A 21,496-nucleotide genomic window follows, 5' to 3' on the forward strand; every position below is an offset into this window, starting at 1 on the left:
TGTTGCGCTTCTTGATTGCATTCTAACTTTACCCAGTGGCCCCCTATAAAAGCAACACACAAACTTGTTAATCCTGCCATTCAAAACACACAGGGCTAATCCGCTCCCACGCATCACAGTACAGAGGCGGGCTGCAGTTGTCACGGATGGGCCAGGAACTAGACTGTGTATCAAAGCATTTAGACTAACAAGAGATGCTAGTTTTAGATTTATTTTGATCCGAGGGTACAGTGAAAAAGAGTAGCCGTTATCCTTTTTGTGTGTTCTAAAGATCTGGATGGTGCAGTGATGGAGGCCTTTCACGGGGGGCACACCTGATAGACAGATGTGCGGATTGTGAACATGAAAACTGGCTATAAAATGCACTGTTACTCCAGAAACATAATCGCATAGAATAACACCAAGTGAAGTAATTAGGGGTATTAAGCAACAACTTTGTAGTAGGCTGTGGTGTAATCAATCTTAATCTTTAGTTTTAATAATGCCAAAAGTCAGACGTCATGGATTAACTTAAATCACAAAAGGCACGTTTTTACTACAGCATACAAACAAGTAGGATCAGTCACTAGACAATACTTTCTATAGAAAAAGATGGGTCAGTAATCTTAGAAACAGTGATCATGTGACACAATGTGGTAAAATTCTTATAATGTCTTTGGATTAACATTAAAGAAGACATATTGTGTTAGTGCTATATAGTTATAGTTATCATCTATGACACCCGTAGATTAGACCAGAGATTTTAAAACACAATATTGATCTAATACGACTTAATAAAAGAAACAAGTCCGCTGACTTCAGCTTTAGAAAACTGCGGAGCCCAATTAGAGCTGACATCACTGTAAATGTCGTCACAACAAAGGGTCATGCAGCTGTCGGTCCGACCAGCGAGCCGCAACCGAAAGCTGCACATATCATTGATGAAGAGAATAAAATTGGTTTATTGGAGCAATAGAGGAGTATAAAGTATAAAGCTTACTCCAACATGCATGAATCACACTAAATACAACACTGACAGGGTAAATGAGATGGGAAACAACTATAACACGGTTAAAAGCACAAAAAAGTTGATCTTGTATAATAGGTCTGCTTTAACTGCTAAGAAAGTTAGAATGTTGTATTTACTGGTTTCAGTCTCATAACTTTTTAAGTTATGGGTGTCATTTTGCTTCCTGTCATAAATAGTCACTAAAGATAAGGACATTTGACTTGCTGCCCACGTGTGATTTCTCAGCAGCTTTGCTTATGTATGTTAGATTATTGGTCAGTGATAACAAGCCAGTGCTCAAATGTTGTGCACAACTGAAGGCCTCATGTGTGAAATATTTTCACAATGAACAAGCATCGACCAGGTCTAAAAAAAGCAGAACAGGAAAAGAGAAAATGAAAAACATACATCCTGGAAATAACACATTTTGTACAGTGCATATTCAGTCCATCCAGTGAGCTGAAGGAAATGACAGCTACATGTAGACTTAAAGATGGAGTCTGTATGTCTTAGTCCATACAGAGGGGGTTATGTTGGATGGAAGGTTCAACAGGGTTGAATTCGGGTTCAAATAGCAAGAGGTTCTGATATCCTTATGTAATTAAGATATTTAAAGCTAAAAATAATATAACGTTTTGAACAGCAACTATAATGTTACCTGAAACATTGGTGAAAATCAGTCTATTCTCAATAAATTCAAATTGTTGAATGTGAATACAAGCATAAGAATACTGAAAGGCTTTTAATCAACATTAGTGTGATATATTACTAAACCTATTATTGCATGAAAATAACTTTGAGCCCCTGTACCTGATCTCTTTCTAATATCTGAGCAAAATTTCTGTTGCCTCAGTTCTTCAAGCCAAACTGATAGTATTCAGTTTGTTACTCAAGTAAAAGAGTCACACGAAAAAAAAACAAAAAAAAGTGCCCATTTAAAAAATGTACTTTAAGAGTAAAAAGTAAAAATAAAAAAACAAATATTGTTAATTTGTTAAAGTGTTAAATGTAGTGATATTAATTAAAAAAGGAAACAAAAAAACATACAAACAATAGATATTTTGGTCAACAGCAGCAATATGAATCAATTTCTGGATTTTGTCTATTTATTTTAGTTTGCTCAAAGCTGAAGCTTGACCTTGAAAACTTTAGTCAAGATGTTCCCAGGAACATGGTAAAAGCAACCCCTCAAATAATATGAAAAGTACTGTGAAGTGAAAGTAAAACATATTCACTATAAAATGTACTTAATTTTTAGAACAGCAAAGAAATAATATTCCGAGGGACTTGAATATAAAACAGTATAATCAAAGAAGAAAAAAAAGACACACATTCCCAGATTATTTTATGAAGGATAATGTTATTGTAAATGGCTCAAGTGAAATGGAAAATGCATTTAACGATTTCTTTATAAATGTTGGACCTACATTAGCAAAAAAGTAACACAATCAACAGAGTCACATGGATGAGCTGTAAAATATATACAGCTAAATCCAAATTCATTATTTATAAGTGGTACAGATGAAAATGAAATTATTGGAATTGTACATAAATTAAAAAACAAAAGGTCAACTGATGTTTTGATATTGATATGGATTTGGTAAAGATCATCATTAATTGCATGACCACACATTTATATATGTTTACATATATGTTTACATATATCTGCAATCAGCACTTTTCCAAACAAATTGAAAATAGAAAAGTAATTCCCATCTTCAAAAGTGGTGAGAGACACCATTTTACTAACTATAGACCTATATCTCTTCTGTCACAATTTTCCAAAATTTTTGGAAAACTTTTTGTAAAAAGACAATTTAAGACAATTAAATAATTTTTATTGATAAGTACAATTTACTTAATGATAATCAATATGGCATATTCATATTGATGAAAAACGTAATTGAAAAGTGCACATTAGTGTTAGACAAAGTTAGACAAAATTGCTGCCAAGCAGACTATCTCGCACCAACAAATCCTACTTTTGTAAAGTTAAAACTAGTAAAATTGTCTGATCTTGTTGATTTGAGGTCAGCCCTAATGATGTATAAAGCATATAATCATAAGCTCCCCCCGTGTTTACAGATGTTATTCAAACAGAGAGAGAGTCAATATCATCTCAGACGAACAGGTATATTAAAAAAAAAAGTAAGACTAGAACCAGTAAAAAACATCATTGTATTTCTCTTTGAGGGGTTAGTGTGTGGAACAACCTTGAGGATAAATTAAAAAACTCCTCCACAATAGAAACACTTAAAAAGAGGTATAAAACATTACTTTTTGAAAATTACAGGACTGATTCATGGTTTGAAGTTTTTCTTTTGTTTATATATTGAGTCATTTCTTGTTGAACTTATGCTGCTTTTCTTGGAATTCTTGTGCCTTATTATTAAATAGGGTTAGGTATTAGAAGTGAATTTACTTCAGCCTAAACCCTTTGGGTGATGATTGAAATGTTGTGTACAACCTTATACAAGTTGAATAATGTTTGATTTTGAATGTAATGACTGAATAAAAATACTTAGATAACTAAAAGTTGTGCTTAAGTACAGTACTTTACTACTTGTATTTAGTCTGCTGTGTACTGTCTGCAGCTGATTATAAAGCATTTTATTGTCCAATAATCAGGAAGTGCACAATTATCATGCTAGTTGTAGTTGTTAGGTTTACTGTGACAGCCAAACTCTGCTGTGGTCTCTGAAAGATGTGAAAATTGCTTATGAACTGATCACAGTGAATTAATAGGATGCTAATGTATAACATTGGACCACAAACAGTGTGAACTGAAGTAGTTCTGTTTTTCACATTTATAAGACAGTGCATTGGTCTTAATTGGTGCATTTCCTTCTACGGCCCAAACTGTTTTGTGTATTGGTGAACCACATAGCCACAGTCATACTCAAGGGTGTGATACCTGGTCTTAAAGTAAAAAAAATATATAATATTGATGATTCTGTATGTGTGTAATTTAATGTATTTACTTTCTGGAGGCTAAATTTGCCCTAGCCTCGAGCCCCCGCCCTCTCTGCAGACTCCCATTATCTCTGTCTAGCTACAGTTTGTAGCTTCAGCTACAAACGCCCCATTATTCCCCCTCTCCATCTCCAGACCAACATGGGACAGCTACCTGCACCCAAGAGGGGAGTGGGTTGAGGCGATAGCGGCTAGTTCGGACACAGACTAGAGAGCAGCATCAAAAGAGACTTGAGAGAGGACAGATAAGATGGATGAGGCAGAGGCAGACAGAAAATGTGATGGGGAATTGGTTCTTCTGATATCAGGATTTAAATGATATGAGTCAATGTCTGGACCTGACAAGATAGGCAGCTCTGCACAAAGACCCTCTAGTGATGGATAGACTAGCAAAGGTGAACTAAAACAATGAGCAATATTAGCATGTTAGCAATTGGTGCAATGAATAGTTGACGTAAAACAATAGCTAATGTATTTTTTATGCTAAAGCTGCAATTCAAAATTGAGTATGTGTCACACATGAGACACACTATTACTGTAATGACATCTGCATCAAAATCAACTACAATCAATAAGCTTAATTGGTTTTGAATTGTAATCAATCAATAAAAAGTTAAAGCAGACCTATTACAGAAACTTTTCAGAGCATTTAACCCTGTTATAGTTGGGATGTCATTTACCCCCTCGTATTCAGTGTGATTCAGCATTTAAATAATCTTTATACTCCTGCAGACGTCATTGCTCTAATCTGCAGATTTCACATACATATATATATACATACACACGCACACATACATACATACATACATACATACATACACACACACATACCTACACATACACACAGACACATACACATTTACATATATTACAGCCATTTTATTGTCAGAAATAACTTCAAAAACATCAGTTCCTACTGTGAGCACCAGAGATGACAGAGATGTTTAATGTCATACTGTGGAACATTCAAGCCAGAGCAAATATGTGTCCATGGAAAAAAGCAGGTGGCAGACCCTCCATCATAATAGTTACAAAGCACAACTGTTGCCTATCAAAGTGAACTCTTGCCTCTATCATATTTCTTATCAAACGCCTCACACTGAAAATGCCAAACTTAGACAGTGTTGTTTGTGGAGAGTAAAAACATCCCAGCCGCTGCAACCCCCTCATTTGAGTCTGAATACGAGCCAAAACCAGCCACGCTAAGAATAGTGGTTTTACAGTCTGCTCCTGTTGAATACAACCTCCACCTTCAAATCATGTATACTACTTACTACATTTTATGCACTGTTACCATTCATGTGCATATATTATAGAGCTTTTGGCAAATGTAAGAGTAACACATTCTCAAAATAATGCCCATGTAACCACAAAAATACAAGTTTAGAGAGAGTAGCCAGTACAATATTTATGATCGTCGCAAAATGTACTACTGTGGCAAGTGCTGACCAGAATCTAAGTAACCCAAAGTAACCCAAACCCTAAGTAACCCAAAACCTCATTTCCCTTAAGGCAGCTCTTTAAGCATAGCACACTTACAGTACTGAGTCAGCACAACAGGATTTGATGGTGTGCACTGACCTTTTCATTGCTGATTATGTTAAAAATTGTGTATAGCAGAATGATACATTAAATCAAATAGGATCAAAGTGTTTATTTTTACTTGTTTTCCCTGTGCTACTTAGAAGCACTATTTAAGTAACTCTTTTATTACATTATCTATTTTTTTTATTTTTATTTTTACAGTTACTAGTTGCACAACAAATATGTCACTGCACAAAAAATACAAAACCCATACCATTACACACTTACACACCTCAAAATATAATCTTAATTATTTATACTTGCTTTAAAAGTTGTTAAATATGATCGGAAAATAGTGAGTAAAAGTATCTAGTTACTTTCCACCTCTGCCTTGGACCCACTTCCTGGCTCTCTGGTTGTTTTTGTAATGTTCCCCAGATATAAAAGGCTTTAATCACGGTCTACTTATGGGAAAGTTTATTTAAGTTTTGTTTGAACCTAAGCTAAGAGAAATAATTTCAACTGTAAGCCTGGATCAAAATTAAATCAGTTGTAAGATCACAAAGCCAGAGACCAACCAGGAAACCTAAATGTGGTGTTTCTCTGCCAACGCGTTCTCATATTCGGCCTAACTCAATTCCTCTAACTGAATTATGCATTTACACTAAAACTATGGTACAAGACTGACACATGTACATGTCTCTCTTTGTGTACAAGACCTCCAGGCAATACCAAAAGTGAACCAGTGCTTCCCATTCACACTCAGAGATTAGGTTTTCGCATCATCAATTTACCACTAAAACATGACAAATACAATACATGAAAAAAAACATGTCTAAATCATATTATCCAGTACAACATATACTACAGAAAACACTATAGTAATAAAATAAGAGCTCACTAAAGAGTTAAACTACAGTCCAAACAGCATGAAACGTGACCAGACTTTTATCCTTTACTACTACTTTTAAAACTTTACTACAAACAGGCACTGACGACCAGAGGAAGTACTAATCAATATAAAAATATACTATATGATCAACAATATTGTACTATACAAATATTGTGAAAATATGAGCTGCAATAAATAAATGCCAGAACGCAACAGTTAAGTAGTAGTTTTAATCTATAATGAGTCATAGAAGTTCCCAATCAAACCTTCCTTTAGTTCAAATTGTATCATAGTACAGAAAAATAACCAAAAATGTCCAATTATAACAAAGAAAAAGTCCCGACGAGAAATACTGATCCCCAAAAATTATTGTTCCACGTGTCACTTATTGAACAAAGTCGATATGGCAATTATCGTGACAGGATTACCATCAACTAGCTCTAACTACACCAAGAATACAGGACTTCGTTAGGTCTAAACCAGGTCTAAACCAGGTCTAAACCAGGTCTAAACCAGGTCAATGGTAAATGGAATGAGTAAGAATATAAGCATCTGCAATAGAACAATAATGAAAATGTGAATATTAAAAGGGCTAAATACATCAAGACTACACAAAACTAACCCAGGACTAGATAAAGACTAAAGAGGGTCTGGATATTTACACAGCCTGTCACACTAGACCCGGATTAAACCAGTTTTAAAATAAAAAAAACAACCTCATAATTATTCTGCTCCATTATAACAGGCCTATGTACCACCCTGCCAGCTACACCAGAGCTTGAGAAACCAATGTCCCTCCCAAAACTCAATGGCCAGACGTAAGCTCAACTCTAAGAGCCTATGTCTGGTCAATGAGGAAGTCAAAGGAGGGGGCGGAGCTTCCAGATAAGACTATCTCTGAACATGTCCATCTCACTTCAGAAGACACTAATAGACAAGGAAGAAAGTGACCAGACATAGAGCCCTAAAAGACACTCCTTTAGTGTCCCATATCAGCGTCCATCTTGGTTTGGCTCGGACCACGGTCGTCTATAGGGCCCCGTTGATAACAGAGAACTTTACATCCTAGCGATTTATGCCGGGCCAAAGTCAGTGGCGGCACGATACACGGACAAGCAATAAACAAAGCGAACTTATGGAAGACAATAGAAGAAAAAAGGAGGACTAGTGAGTAGGCTGAGGAGGTTGTAGAAAGAGGAGGCAATGCAGAGGAGGCGGGGGGCTGGCTCAGACCTTGATTAACACCAGGCGTTCTGACAGGAAATGACCCGGCCAGTTCAGAGCGCCGGGAGAGGTTCCATCTGGTGTCGGAGGCCGTGGAGGAATTCTGGTCCACCCGAAGGACGCACCAGTTTGGACGTAGCCAGCAGAGAGTGATTCAGAGTTACACTATTCCCCGAACATGACAAAGTATGAAGCATTAATGGCCGTGTCATTGCGTAAGAAATCATAAGGGGGCGCTCTTAAAGGCACAGTATGATCGCACTGTATAAACCTGAAACCTATGTATACATTTGAACTAGATACTGACAAAAATTAATCTCCTGAAATTATGCGTCTATGTTTAGTTGACAGAAAATAGACACAGACAAATGGAAAATGGAAAAAAAAAGACTTTATTCCCTTATTTGAAAGTTTAGAACAAGTTTTTCCGTATTGTTTCTTTCAATTGGCTCCTCTATTTACAGCATTTTTAAAAAGCGATGTACTCAACATTTCAATTTTACTTCGCTCATGATTTTAATAAATGTTCACCAATCTATCAACATGACAAATTGATAATTACAGCTGGCCATAAAGTTCAAAAGTTAAAACCGCCAATATGCAGAGTAAAAATTAAACATGTTGAGCTATAGCTTGGTATAGAGCCAATTCAAATAATCAAAATATTTTCATCCTTATGCTTGTGCAAAATATAACTCTCCTCTTACTGTTATAACTTCAAAATTGATTATGGCCTCTTGGAATGAGAGCATAGCTTCAACTCAAAAAATCTACCTCTGATGACAACACATGAACTGAGACGAAAAACAAAATGAACTGCTAGAGACAAAAGGTGCAAGTAAAAACACATATACCAAACATACAGAAACATCCATACAGTGTGATCACACAGACCATCTCCCCAAACCCTCCAGTCTGCAGCCCTAGAAAACTACATTCTTGGGCTGCAGACTGGAGGAAGTGTCCCACAGAGAGGAAGGGGATAGAGAGAGAAGGAGCAGAGCGGACAGTTTGGGGAGGAAAGTGGGTACATTAGGACAACTCATCTTTCACTACTGACTGGAATCCTAAACATAAACAAGACTTTCCACATTCACTGACAGAACACACATTTACTGTAACAATATCTTCTACTTTTTATGAACTGGGACACATGGAATGGAAGGGAATAAAAGTACCGGGACTAGCATTACAGTACAGTATAGTATTGTTTACAGTTTGTCACGTTCATTTTGATCATTTCTGTTTTATTCGCATAACTTGACTTTTACTCTTTATGTAACTTTTCTGGCGTTGGGGAGGATGCTACTTTCTTGAATTTTCATGTTATGGCTTAAAACTTACCCATCTGACATTTATTTCATTTACAGGTATAAGAATTGCTCAAAATGAACTTAAAAAAAAACATACATTGTCACCACAAAAGCTGTTTTTATTTAATGTTAAACTGACAAAATATTTAGACGTAACAAAAAACTAGACTTTGAATACTTTATCAGAGTGTAATATTATTTATTTAAGTTCCTGCCTGCTCCACCCATCTCTTGTTTAGGAGCCGCAAAGTACGTCAGGATAGCTCCTCTTGTATATGCACATCATGTAAACATAACTGCTGCCTGGACGTCTTCAAAAGAAAAAACACAGATAAATAGACGTTTTCCCAGAGGAGTCCCAGACAGAGCGTCCCATCAGAGGGGCGGTGTGCAGTGGGGACCCCCAGACTGACCCTCACCGCAGCGTGTGCAGGGGCCAAGGGTGCACTGTCCCCGGTCCGGTCCCCTGTGAGCTGGGCTGGATGTCTTTGTTTTTAAGTCCAAGTTTGAAAGTCCATGAGGGGATGGTCATAGTATCTTTTTTCATTGTGCAAGTTTACTTCCCAGAGGAATTATAAGTGGTTATGGGTCTTTTATGATGTGCATTTCCTGTCATAAATAAGAAGCTGAGGAAATCTCTGGTGAGCGCCAACGCACTTCTACAAAGAAAACAGAGGTGTCAAGTCCACCGAGACAGAGCACCGCGCTATTGCACAACAACACTACTACTGCTGGAGCTAGCATCTGACGGGGCAGCGTAGGATAGAAGTATGGTTTTCATTTTTAAGTTTTATCTGAAGACACGCTGATATGTCAAATTTGTCCAACTTTCTTGGTTCACTGCCATCTATGATCAGTCTTCGAGTGTGCATCGCTGTACTGTATATACACTGGCAGCGTTCTCTGCAACCTTGTAAATCATTTTATTTATTTATTAATTCATATATCAAACTAATACCATGATCAAATTGCAAAACAGCTAATTACAATACAAGTTATAAAAATGACAAATCAATTATTATTAGGAACCATTAAAAAATACCGATATGTTTTTATAAAGTTCTAATGATTGACCAAAACATACTGTCCAGTGTATATTTTGTTTTCCGAGTCCCGCCTCTGTCAGAGCTCAGCTGAGCAGTGTGGGCAATTAGCCAAATCAGCTGGAGATAAAAGAGGAGGCTGCAGTCGCTCTGTCGCCAAGGGCTCTTCTGTGAGGGACATCATAATTACTGATACACTGTCTCATCTCACTTGTACTTTATTCACTGCGGAGGATGCCAACGTGTGTGTATATATATATATATATATATATATATATATATATATATATATATATATATATATATATATATATATATATATATATATATATATATATATTTGTCATTCCTATTCCATAAAAGTACATAAAAGTGCCACAGCAGTTCATTTAATTAATTTGATATATAACACAACAAGGGAAAAAAAGCATTAGCGTGTCTTTGCATAGCTGTCTTGAATTATCGTGTTATGTGAATGTGGCATAAACTATACTGGAGGTCTCTTGTCATCTTACATCATATTTTCAGAAATTCTACTTTTCTGACAATTATAATGAACAAGCTAAGTGATAGAGAAATGCACTACTGTACGAACTACAGATACAACAGAATTGGGGATTATTTTTGTCAGACAGGAGCGTTTGTTTACTTCCTGTAGCTTTCCTCAGCCAGTCATGTGATGGTGTCTGACGCCTTCTCCACGACTGCATCCCATGTGTGTGATAAGGTGCACGCTCCGTTGTCACGATTTATGCTCCCTGGACCTCATTTGCAGATCTCGATGGCCTCTCTGATCCATCGGCAGTATTTGTGGCTTTCAGCATGGATGACCCTGGCGTTGTTCCAGTCTATGATGTGGTTTTTTGTCTCTTGCAGTGATCGGATGTGGCTGATTTCAAGCTTGGTCTTTTATTGCTCTTGTTTGTCTGTTGGCTGTTTCTTTTTCCCATCTTCCTGTTTCCCCCGCATATGTTTTGTTGCATGATAGACATTGTATCTCATATATTACACACACGGGATGCAGTCCTATAGAAGGAGTCAGACAGTAGGAGGCGCAAGTCTCCTCTACTGTCTGGCAAAACGTCACTACACCATCAAATGACGCTTCTGAGGAAGAAGAAGGCTACAGGAAGAAGCCAAAACATGTAAAGCAGGTAAACTGTCTGACAAAAAGAAACGCAAATAAAGACAGAATGAATTTTAACCATACATAAAATAATAATAATCTTAAGTTACATGCACAATAAATGTCCATAAACCCAAAACACGTGCTCGTCTCGGTGTAGTCGTCCTGCTATTCCCGCGCGCATATGTGTGATGAGGTGACGTCTCCATTTGTGGAGAGGAGGGTCAATGGAGCGAGGAGGGACAGTAGCTCCTAACCTCCGTGTGGGATCTATGGGTGGTCGCTCGGGCCAGTCCTGCGGAGGCCCTCAGAGGCACCGAGGGTCTGATGAGTCATGCTTAATTAAACCTAAAGCCTCACGTCAGCAGCTCATCTGAGTCAAACTGACAGAAACATGCTAATGGTGCTGTGGAGCTTCATACTGTGCACCCATATTTTTTAAGGCGCTGAAAAACTCATCTAGTTCAATTTAAATGGTTTGCAGTGGTCCAAGCTTCGGAGCATCGAAATTTTTCACAACTTTCAGAGACCAGAGGGAAGTTCACGGAAAAGCTAAAACAACTAGCATGCTTACAGTGCACTAACTGATTCCCGGGCAATGAAATGTTTTAGTTTTTTTCCTGTTGTGTCTGATTTTTCCTGTTGTGTCTGATTTTTCTTGTTGTGTCTGATTCTTCCTGTTGTTTTGTTTTTTGTGTCTTGGCGGCACGGTGACTGAGTGCCATCACTCATGTCTCACAGCAAGAAGGTTGGTTCGATCCCCGGGTCACCAGGCCTTTCTGTGTGGAGTTTTTCATGTTTCTCCCCGTGTCTGGATGGGTTTCCTCCGGGTACTCCGGTTTCCCCCATCAACCAAAACATGAACGCCCTTCGAGACAACTGTTGTTGTGATTTTGGGCGTTACAAAAATAAATGAATTGAATAGATGCAGATGTGTTTGATGCAGATACCACACACTGTTTTTATGGTTTTGGTTTTGTTTTTTTCATATTTACCCTAAATTAATGGTGGTAATCAAGCCCAAGAATCAACCCAGATAAAAAGTATTATTTAAGAAGGACAAAATCAAAGTAAACCATCGCTGTGCTAACCCAAACCTGAGCCAGTTAACCAGTGCGTCGAGTTTAAATTAGGCCCTAAAAACCTCTACTAAACTAAAATGGTCTATTAACAAATAACAAGCCACAGCCTCCAAAAAACCACTAGTCACAGTGTCTAGTAGCAGTATCAATCCATAGGCACCACTTCCCCAGGCCTTATGCTCTCAGCCACAAGAGCGCTCAAATAACCAAGAAGTGGAAGAGGAAGTGAAGAAAAGTCTGCAATTAAAAATAATTAGGACTGATTTCATAAGTGCAGACTACCCAGGGAAATTTATTTAATCAGGCACGATCATTAGAACAACTTACAGTCCGCTTCCACTCACCACCACCACCACCACCGCCGCTGCGTAGGCTGGTGGTGCTCCAGGGCCAGAGGCAAGAGAGATGGAGACATGGAAAAGAAAGTCAAGAAAAACAAAGAAAAGAAAAAGTTACAGACTTTTAAGTTGGTGGCCTGAGCTGTGTGCGCACCCTTTCATGTCCCGGGACAGGCCTGCGTTGCCGTGCCAACCCAAACAGAGGTACAAGGGAGGTCCAACTCTGAGGGCGCGCGTCTTCTCCCCCCGCAGTCTGAGCACACCCCATTGACAGGATGAATAACAAACTGAGAGGAGACCAGGACATGGCAAAATCCGCAACGTTTCCACATAAAGTACAGCGCCTGGTGACCTGCTACTTTTGTCACTGCTACTGGTGCGTCTAAAGTCTCAAGTATGATAAAGTATCGGTCAAAGTAGTAACCATGTAAACAACTGGACACTATAATCCAGCTATTGACCAAAAATACCCTTTCTATACTCTATACTTCTTTTTTATTGCCAGCAAATCTGAAAACACAGTAATAATTTGAGTTGATTTGGGGGATTTTTCATACAGACTGTTATGTTACTGGTTGAGGAATAAGAAACATTTGGATTGGCTTGAAAATAATTTATTCAAAGGCAAAAATGAAATAATCCGATGAACCGGCTTGATTTTGTACCAAATAAAACCAACATCCATCGGTGTAGACAGGAAAACCAAATCTGAAAACCCATTTTTACCAATACCACAACTGAACCAGAGATTAACAGTGAACTGGTGGCAGCACACATCAAACGCACCACCCATGTACAACACACAGCAGCCAATCAGACGCCGGTATTCAGAGACGCACCGGCCTCTTCCTCCAATCACGTCGTTTGTTCTGTTTCTAGGACAATAACAAGCCACAAATCTGACACTTTCCACATGTGGAGACGACTGGCGGTTTTGGTTTAAGAGATCATTTCCTACAGACTGAAATAAGCTCTGTTTTATATAGGAATAATACTGACCTTTTATAACCAAATACAAATACTGCATAATACTCTATGTTTTCTGAGGACATACACTCACTTTTAATGAGTTGTCTCGAATATGAATATTTGTTGCAAAAAAAGTTATGCCACAGGGAAATGATGTGAAATGAACTGTGCATAAATGTGTCAAGACCAGTGCAGTCAGTAATCCTCATGGACAAGAGACTGGGTGGAGAAGTGAGAGAAGCACTGACGGAAGAGTGGAATAAGATGAACTTTAAGAGACTGTAGCAGACATAAGCAGACATAAGAAAAAGTACACAGTGGTCGGAGCAGCAGTAGTAGTCATAGTTGTAGTAGTCATTCTCGTAGTCATAGTAGTAGTTGTAGTAGCAGTAGTAGTAGTAGTCGTAGTAGTTGTAGTAGTAGTAGAGGTAGTTGTAGTAGTTGTTGTAGTAGTAGTAGTTGTAGTAAAGGTAGTTGTAGTAGTTGTAGTAGTAGTCGTAGTAGTAGTTGTAGTAGTCGTAGTAGGTGTAGTAGTAGTAGTAGCAGTCGTAGTAGTAGTAGTAGTAGTAGTAGTAGTAGTACTCGTAGTAGTAGTAGTAGTAGCTGTCACAGTAGAAGTTGTAGCAGTAGTAGTTGTCGTTGTAGTAGTACTAGTAGTTGTCATAGTAGTAGTAGTTGTAATAGTAGTAGTAGTAGTAGTAGCTGTCGCAGTAGAAGTTGTAGTAGTTGTCGTTGTTGTAGTAGTAGTAGTAGTTGTCATAGTAGTAGTTGTAGTAGTAGTTGTAGTTGTCATTCTAGTAGTTGTAGTCGTAGTAGTAGTTGTAGTAGTAGCTGTAATAGTAGTAGTTGTAGTAGTAGTAGTTGTCATTGTAGTAGTTGTAGTAGTAGTAGTAGGTGTCGTAGCAGTAGTTGTCGTAGTAGTTGTAGTAGTAGTAGTCGTAGTAGTTGTTGTAATTGTTGTTGTAGTAGTAGTCATAATAGTCATAGTAATCGTTAAATACATGTGAGCAATGCCACACTTTTATCAAACACACTTCTAATCTGCATTCATCCCGTCTCTATGACTTGAACAACAGTGATGAGTGTGACATTTCACTGCAGTGTGGATGCCACTATGATGACAAACTGTTTCTTGGTGATATTATTTATGGCTCGGGCCTACAGCTCTGCAGTCAAAACAAGCTCAGACTGAAACAGGAAGCATGGTAGGATAAGCCTCTGTAGCAGCACCGTTGTCCTGAAGACAGTCTTTAATTAACATCCCATGAGGAGGTCGTCTGGGAGTTCGAGGCGTAGCATTTGCACCCGCCTGCTCCTCTTGCTTATTTCCCTAACCGTGCTTCCTTGTGTTTTCGATAGATGCTATTTCTCTTGTATATTGTGGCGTGTTTTTAAGCTCCACATCGCTCAGTGCAGCCAAGGAGAACCGAACAGAAGAATTTGTATGGTTCTCAACACGGCCAGGTTTCATTGGCCATCTGGTTTGCATTTGTTTAATTGGCGGAGAATGTCACAATCAATGTTTTGCTTTGGATGCTGCTCCAGCCTCATGTTACCTCTGAGCCAAGCGCTTCAGTGGCTGCCATAAACCTCTTGTATGCACAGTTTGGGTAGACTTTTAAAAATAGGGCAGTGACTCCTGACTGAAGGTGGACAGAGCAGCCAAAATAGTACTTAGCAGAGTGCGATAGAGATTGTTCCTTCAAAATAATGAGTGTAAGCACGGAGGGATGGCATTATCTGTTAGTGTTGTCAAGATGCTAACATTTAAAACTCTATTTCTTTACTAAAGAAATTACCATAATATATTAAACAACCCTTTTTGGAAGAATATTCATCAGCAAAAGTAGTAGTTTTATGTGTTTTTTTTAGAGTTTTGGTATAGATCAAAACCATTCAAACTATTCAAACTATTTAGCTAAACACATTTTCAAATATCTCTCAGTATTAAGTTTCGATACTAGTTTTATTATGGATTAGTATCTAGGATTTGATTGCTCCATGACCACTATTTACCACCAGCAAGTTCAACTAAGGAACGGCACAATATGTACAACGAACAGCAAATAATCCTATCCATATTGCAACAAACTACAACTACTCAAGTAACTCTAACAGAGTTAAAGTAATTTATTTTTTACAATAAACATTCTTCACATTTGGGCTTTTAAAAATTAGGGCAGTGAACTTCTGACTTGCACACAATGTTATTGTTTCTGTCCACCTGGCACGCCACGGCGAGCTAATTTCCAGCCATAGTGTTTATAAGAATGGCTTTTTAACATCGCATAGTGAGCCTGCCAAGAGGGCCCCCCAATTTTCAACTGCACTTAGCCAAGTAGAGCAGGAAAGAACTGAGACGCGGCACGTAAAAGTTTGGGTTAAAAAAAAAAAAGCACTTCTTCAGGGATCAACAATCTTTATTACAAAGTTTAAGCAACCCTATACACTGCACCACCCGGAGAAGTGTGATATGGTTAAAGAAAAAACAAACACGTAGGTATTATTTCAGGGCGTGGAGGTAAAAGTAGTGCTAATTATGAGTGTTATAGCTGGGAGGAGGAGGCAGCGTGCGCACAGGCTCAAGGTTAAAGGGGCTATTACTGTGGGAGGTATGGCTGCCTGTGCGGTGATGGTACACACTCATCTTAAAGGGGTTTGCTTCATCCACTTTGCCACACGCTTTACCAACCTGTACTTTACTGCACTACGCCATGCCAATAAATGACCAAATTGAACAAAAAGCGGGTTCTGACTGCAATAAATTGAAGTTTTTAGAAAGCAAATAGCTAGAAAACAAATAAGCGTCGTTCACTGAAACTTGCACAGCTAAAATTTAAAGTTTAAGCACGCAGGACAAAATATGTTCTATAGGTTATCCAAAAATAAAAAGTTAAGAGTCTTCAAATCAAGATCAAATTGTAGTTATCTGGAAATGTAGATAAAAAAGTGGTGCAGAGTGGTTAGTGTGCGTACGACCAATATCCTCACTGTGTTAAAACTTGTTCTCCTCAGCATTTTAGCTACTATCCAAATTATTACATGTATTGGAAAAGATGAGGGAAAGCGAGACTAAATGTTTTTCCTAGCGTCTCCATACTATACAACTTAAGAAGCTTCAGTCACCCATCACTTTTAACCAAAAAAGATACATTTGAGTTCACATCCAGCTAAACGCATGCAAGATATTCAGAATGCTACAACACAAATAAAAACAAACTATGTTAAAAATAATGTGACAGCAGCTTTTTCCTTAAATAGCAGCGTCCTTCCTGTAAAGTTGCTTATTCATATTCTCTTCGCATGACAGACTGTATCAGTGTCACGCGTTTTGAAATATGGAGTCATTTCTCTTTCACACATCTGCTGTAAGTGCTGGAGTTTCCACAGATGCCCTGGCAAAGTGCTCCACGTGTGGGCAGGTGTGGCAGTGTGATAGTGGGACAGGGCAGAGAGATAAAACGCGAGAATGTGAGAAAAGAGAGGGAAGATAAAGAGGGGAGAGAGAGAGAAAGAGAGGGAGAGTTGTGAGAGGAGACAGTGAGGAGAGGAGAGGGAGAGACAGAAAGAGAAAGGGGTAAAGAGGGAAAAGGAGAAAGGGAGGAGGGATGATGAGGGGAGAGAGACAGAAAGAGAGAGGAAGATAAAGAGGAGAGACAGAAGAAATAAAGAAGGGTGAGGAAAGAGCCAAGAGAGGTAAGAGAGAGAGGGATGAGGTGTGAAACGCTGTGTAAAAGCTGCCTTTAATCTGAACTGGAGGCACTCGGCGGGAAACTCAGCAGCAGCCGTTCCAGCTCTCTGACTGTAATTCCTCTGCTTTGGACCATCACAAAATCTGGCTGGCTTCAACTAAGCTTTGGCAAAACGCTGAGAAGTTTATCCACAATAAAATGTTTCATATCAATCCATTACAAATGTGTGAGGTTTAGTAATTATTTACAAATGGGAAATTATTCCCAACAAACATTTTTCTGTTGTAGACAAATTATTATTTTGATGTATTTAAAACATGTTGGTTTTCCAGATGACTGCAGAAGTATTAGTCAGTAGTGAGAATGCAAAAGGGTAGTCACTCAGAAGTAAGAGGTCTACAAATTCAAAATGTACTTATGCAGGATGTAGAAAAACATATTGGAAAAATAAGGCTTAAAAAAAAAAAATCTGCCTTTTTTCTTCATTATTTTTGTTTAAGGGCAGATTGATTCAAACTGTCACTGTCAAATCACCCGATTTACTAAAACAAGCTTCATACCTGCTTTTCTGATGTAGTACTTAAATAAGAAATGTTTATTTTTTCCTATTGATCATCTAATTTGTGTGTAAAAATAACACAAGGGAAACCCCCCCCCCCAAAAAAAACACTGACAAAACATGCAACACTACAACTTGGCCTGAAAATCGCTTTCTCTTCATTTCCACTTGATCCTCTAATACGTTAGAAGCACATACCTGTCAGTTTCTGCAGAAGTGGACTAAGCTCCGCCTCCTTAGTGAAGACCAATGTGAGCGCACCAATCAGCTCTCTCTCCAGCCGCTCCAGCTCCTCCTCCTCTTCCTGGTCAGTGGGCAGGGCCTCATCTGCCAGGGAGTACAGGTAAATCAGCAGCAGAACTAGCTCGTCTGGACCACAGTCCTCTGTCCCCCGTGTGGACCCTGAGCCGCCCTCACTGTCTTTGGACTTCATCAGAGGGAGCAGCTGACGCAGCACGGATGGAAAATCAGAGTCTCCAAGAGCCTGGGGAGAAGACAAATGTATAGATATTGACTATTCCACTTCTGTGGCTGCCATGGTCATGGATGGCTGATCTTGTGGCTGACTGACTGCCACACTGAGCAGGTTTTAATGTTTAAAATTTTTATCTTATATCTTTTGTATTTTGACCAACTAAAAAGTTCAGCTCGTGCAGTTCAAATAACTGAAGTTAAGGACCTCTATTGGAATACTGGATTGTGTGATTTGAGCAGTTTGCTTTTCCTGTATTCCCAATGCAACAGATTTTCTACAGCAAAATGGCAGAAGATGTTCCAGGGGAAACACTTTTAGGGAATGGCCCTCACCGACTGAAACAACAGAGTGAAGTATGAGAGGCTTAGAAAAGGTGGTCCAGGTGGGTCTCCAGAGTTCACCTGGTGCCCCCTAGACACAGTGGTGATGACAGGGCTGCAGGACACAGAGAGAACACAGAGGAGGGCTGGTATTCTCTTGTCCCATTGAGCTGCACTGAGAGTTTTCTTTGAGCTTTCCTTTATTATTGTAGTTTACTGCTCAAGTGCTTAACTTGCCCCTCGAGGACAAATAAAGAGATAGTGATTGATATTCAAAGGGTTTCATGTTCTTCTTATAGGCAATAAGAAGAACTATTACCATAGATTTGCGATACTAATAGTCGCTTCACCAGCTTCTGGCACTTGTGCCTAATTATTTCATAGACCACACAACGTTCCTTTATCATATTTTGAAACGTGTCACTATTGTATTTGTATTGCCGATCTGCATGGACATATCTATAGTGTAATGAATTCACTTGATGACAGTAAAATGCACATCACTGTTTATTAAATCCAGTCTCAGTTGTCTACTACAAATTGCGCCAAGAAAGTGTGTGCTGTTTTGACAAATAGTTTTGTGAAAAGCCAGCATATACTGCTTGCTATAGGACAAAATGCACACAGACGTACAATGTAACCTGGGATATTGTCTAATTAGCACTGGCCTCCTTTATGAGCACAGTGAGCTCATGTTCCATTAGCTAAGAATAGGGCTGAGGTAAGGCGTATGTGAGCAGATTCTGCTTGGATTTATTACAATTTTTAACAAATGGATTCACTGCAAACTTTAGTACAATAAGCTAAAACTAAAATTGACCAGAACATTTGTAAAACACAGGCCATGTGCAAAACAAGGGTGATGTCATAGTTCTATAAAACAAGGGTGTGGAGCTAAAGTCCGATACAAATAATAAAAAAAGGAGGTGAAAAATGGGAAAAGCAGAGAAGTGATGTAAGACAGGGAGTACAACAGAGTCATATTACTGGGAAACCAAGATCGCAAGAAAATAACGTATGTTATTATGGTGGTGGCAATTGGATTTTTTTTTTTTATCCAATTGTTTTCTGAAACATTTTTGTCAATATCCAGTTTTAAATGAATTAATTGAATGAATTTGTACAGTCAAACACATATTAGATATTTAAAACATGGTCGGCACAATGAATATAAACAGACATATTTTTAAATAAGGTACACTGAAATTACACACAACTTTTCTAGTGGAGTGCACGCTACTTGCTTGTCTCCATGGAGATGTTATTGCTTTGCCTAGAATATTCCACAGGATGACATTAAACGCATCTATCATGATGGAGACAAGTCAGTGATCTGTGGAGAGGCACGCTCACAGTGAGACGACATATTTTCAAATTATTCTTTAGCCATAAAATCATAAGAAATCCAAGATACATTTAATATTTTGCGGAACATTCCAAGCAAAGCAGTAACACTGTCATGGAGACAAGCAGACAGCCGACCTCAGTGAAATCACCAGGAAAGTCTTAGAGTGTTGAAATTTGTAGCATGAGAAGTCATGTTTTCAGATGGTGCAGTGATAGGTCTGACATGGCTGTACAAATGCAGCGTCTGTGAACAGAAGACATCATATTTATGTCTGATAAAGCTACAAATGCCTCTGCTGCTTTGTTTCAGTCTAACTAGAGTTTTCTCCCAACACAGATTGTTGTTGTTCTGAACCAAGACAAACAGATCCTCTCAGCTGCAGTGAAAGACCAGGGCTTGGGTCCAGAGGGGGGGTCCAGCGGGGATCTGTCTGACCCTAGAGGAGTCTTTACTGAAACAACATGGAGTCCAGTGGATTAGACGAGCCAAAGAGCTGACCGGGTTTAGACATGCAGAGATTATGGACCTATGATATGATGATTATGAGAATGAGGGCGACTGTAGCTCAGATGGTAGTGTTTGTCCACTGATCAAACGGTTAGCGGTTCGAAGCCCGCTCTCTAAACATCATTGGGAGAGTGGTTTGATCCACTGACCCACAGGTTGGAGGTGCGATTACACCTTCCACAGATGAATGCTGGTGTTGTATCTTTAGGCAAGTAACACTCCCCTCGCCCTCAGTGTCTGCACACAGTGGTGTATGAATGTGTGTGTGAATAGGTGAGTGGTTCCATGATGTAAAGCTCTTTGAGTGCTTTGAAGGTGGAAAAGCGCTATACAGTTGTCCCTCACTATATCATGGTTCACCTTTCGTGGCCTCATTGCTTCATTGATTTTTTAAAGCAATTTTTCATGCTTTTTTACAGTGTATGAACGTGCATTGTGTTCTGCGTCCTGATTGGCTAAGGGACTGTAGACCATTGTCCATCAGTCTCCTCCGTGCCGTGTCTCCTGTACAGTACAGAATGTGTTCAGACAAATTTACATAAACGTTGGATCGCAGTGTGACTCTGAAGTGCTGTATGTTTGCAATTTGTTTTCGCCCCGACAAAACCCACAATGTCGATGAAACGTTCTGCACCGACAAAGGCACCTATGAAGGTTTGAACTTTGAAATGTGAGAAAATGTTAATGCCTGTCTGAGAAAAGTGTATTAAGTGTGTGGTGAGGAGTTTTACAGCTGCAAAACATATAGAATAATAGTAAAAAATAACGCTGCCTACTTTAAACGAGGGACCACTGTATAACAATATGACTATTTACCATGAGAATAAGAATGATCATTTGATTCAGGTAAAACTTGAAAAGAGGTAGATGTTTTTGTCTTTACTGTGGTTAATCATCATTTAGGACTAACCTAGTTGAGATCTGGTGGTACCTGGAAAGCTAAATATCATCTTAGTTCTTGTAAAAGGTTTGAAAACCACTGACCTGAAGCTTTGGTTCCCACACATGCAGTTCTCATAACTATTAAAGAAAACATTACCTACAACATGGACATTTTTGGGTTCACACAAGCTAAAGAGCTGACTATTGATGCAAAATTATATACTGTAATTGCTTGGGTCAT

The 21,496-nt window shown here is 38.7% G+C and overlaps 1 protein-coding gene across 1 annotated transcript in view; it reads right to left on the reverse strand.

The window, feature by feature from the left end:
• Positions 1 to 21,496, reverse strand: part of scfd2 (sec1 family domain containing 2) — a 125,722-nt gene that overhangs the window by 48,228 nt on the left and 55,998 nt on the right. The window contains exon 5 of the mRNA XM_033965513.2: positions 17,922 to 18,207. Coding sequence (XP_033821404.1) covers positions 17,922 to 18,207 — 286 coding nt within the window. The remainder of the gene's footprint in view (positions 1 to 17,921; positions 18,208 to 21,496) is intronic.

Source organism: Periophthalmus magnuspinnatus, chromosome 4 (genome assembly GCF_009829125.3).
Source record: "Periophthalmus magnuspinnatus isolate fPerMag1 chromosome 4, fPerMag1.2.pri, whole genome shotgun sequence".
Classification (NCBI taxonomy): domain Eukaryota; kingdom Metazoa; phylum Chordata; class Actinopteri; order Gobiiformes; family Gobiidae; genus Periophthalmus; species Periophthalmus magnuspinnatus.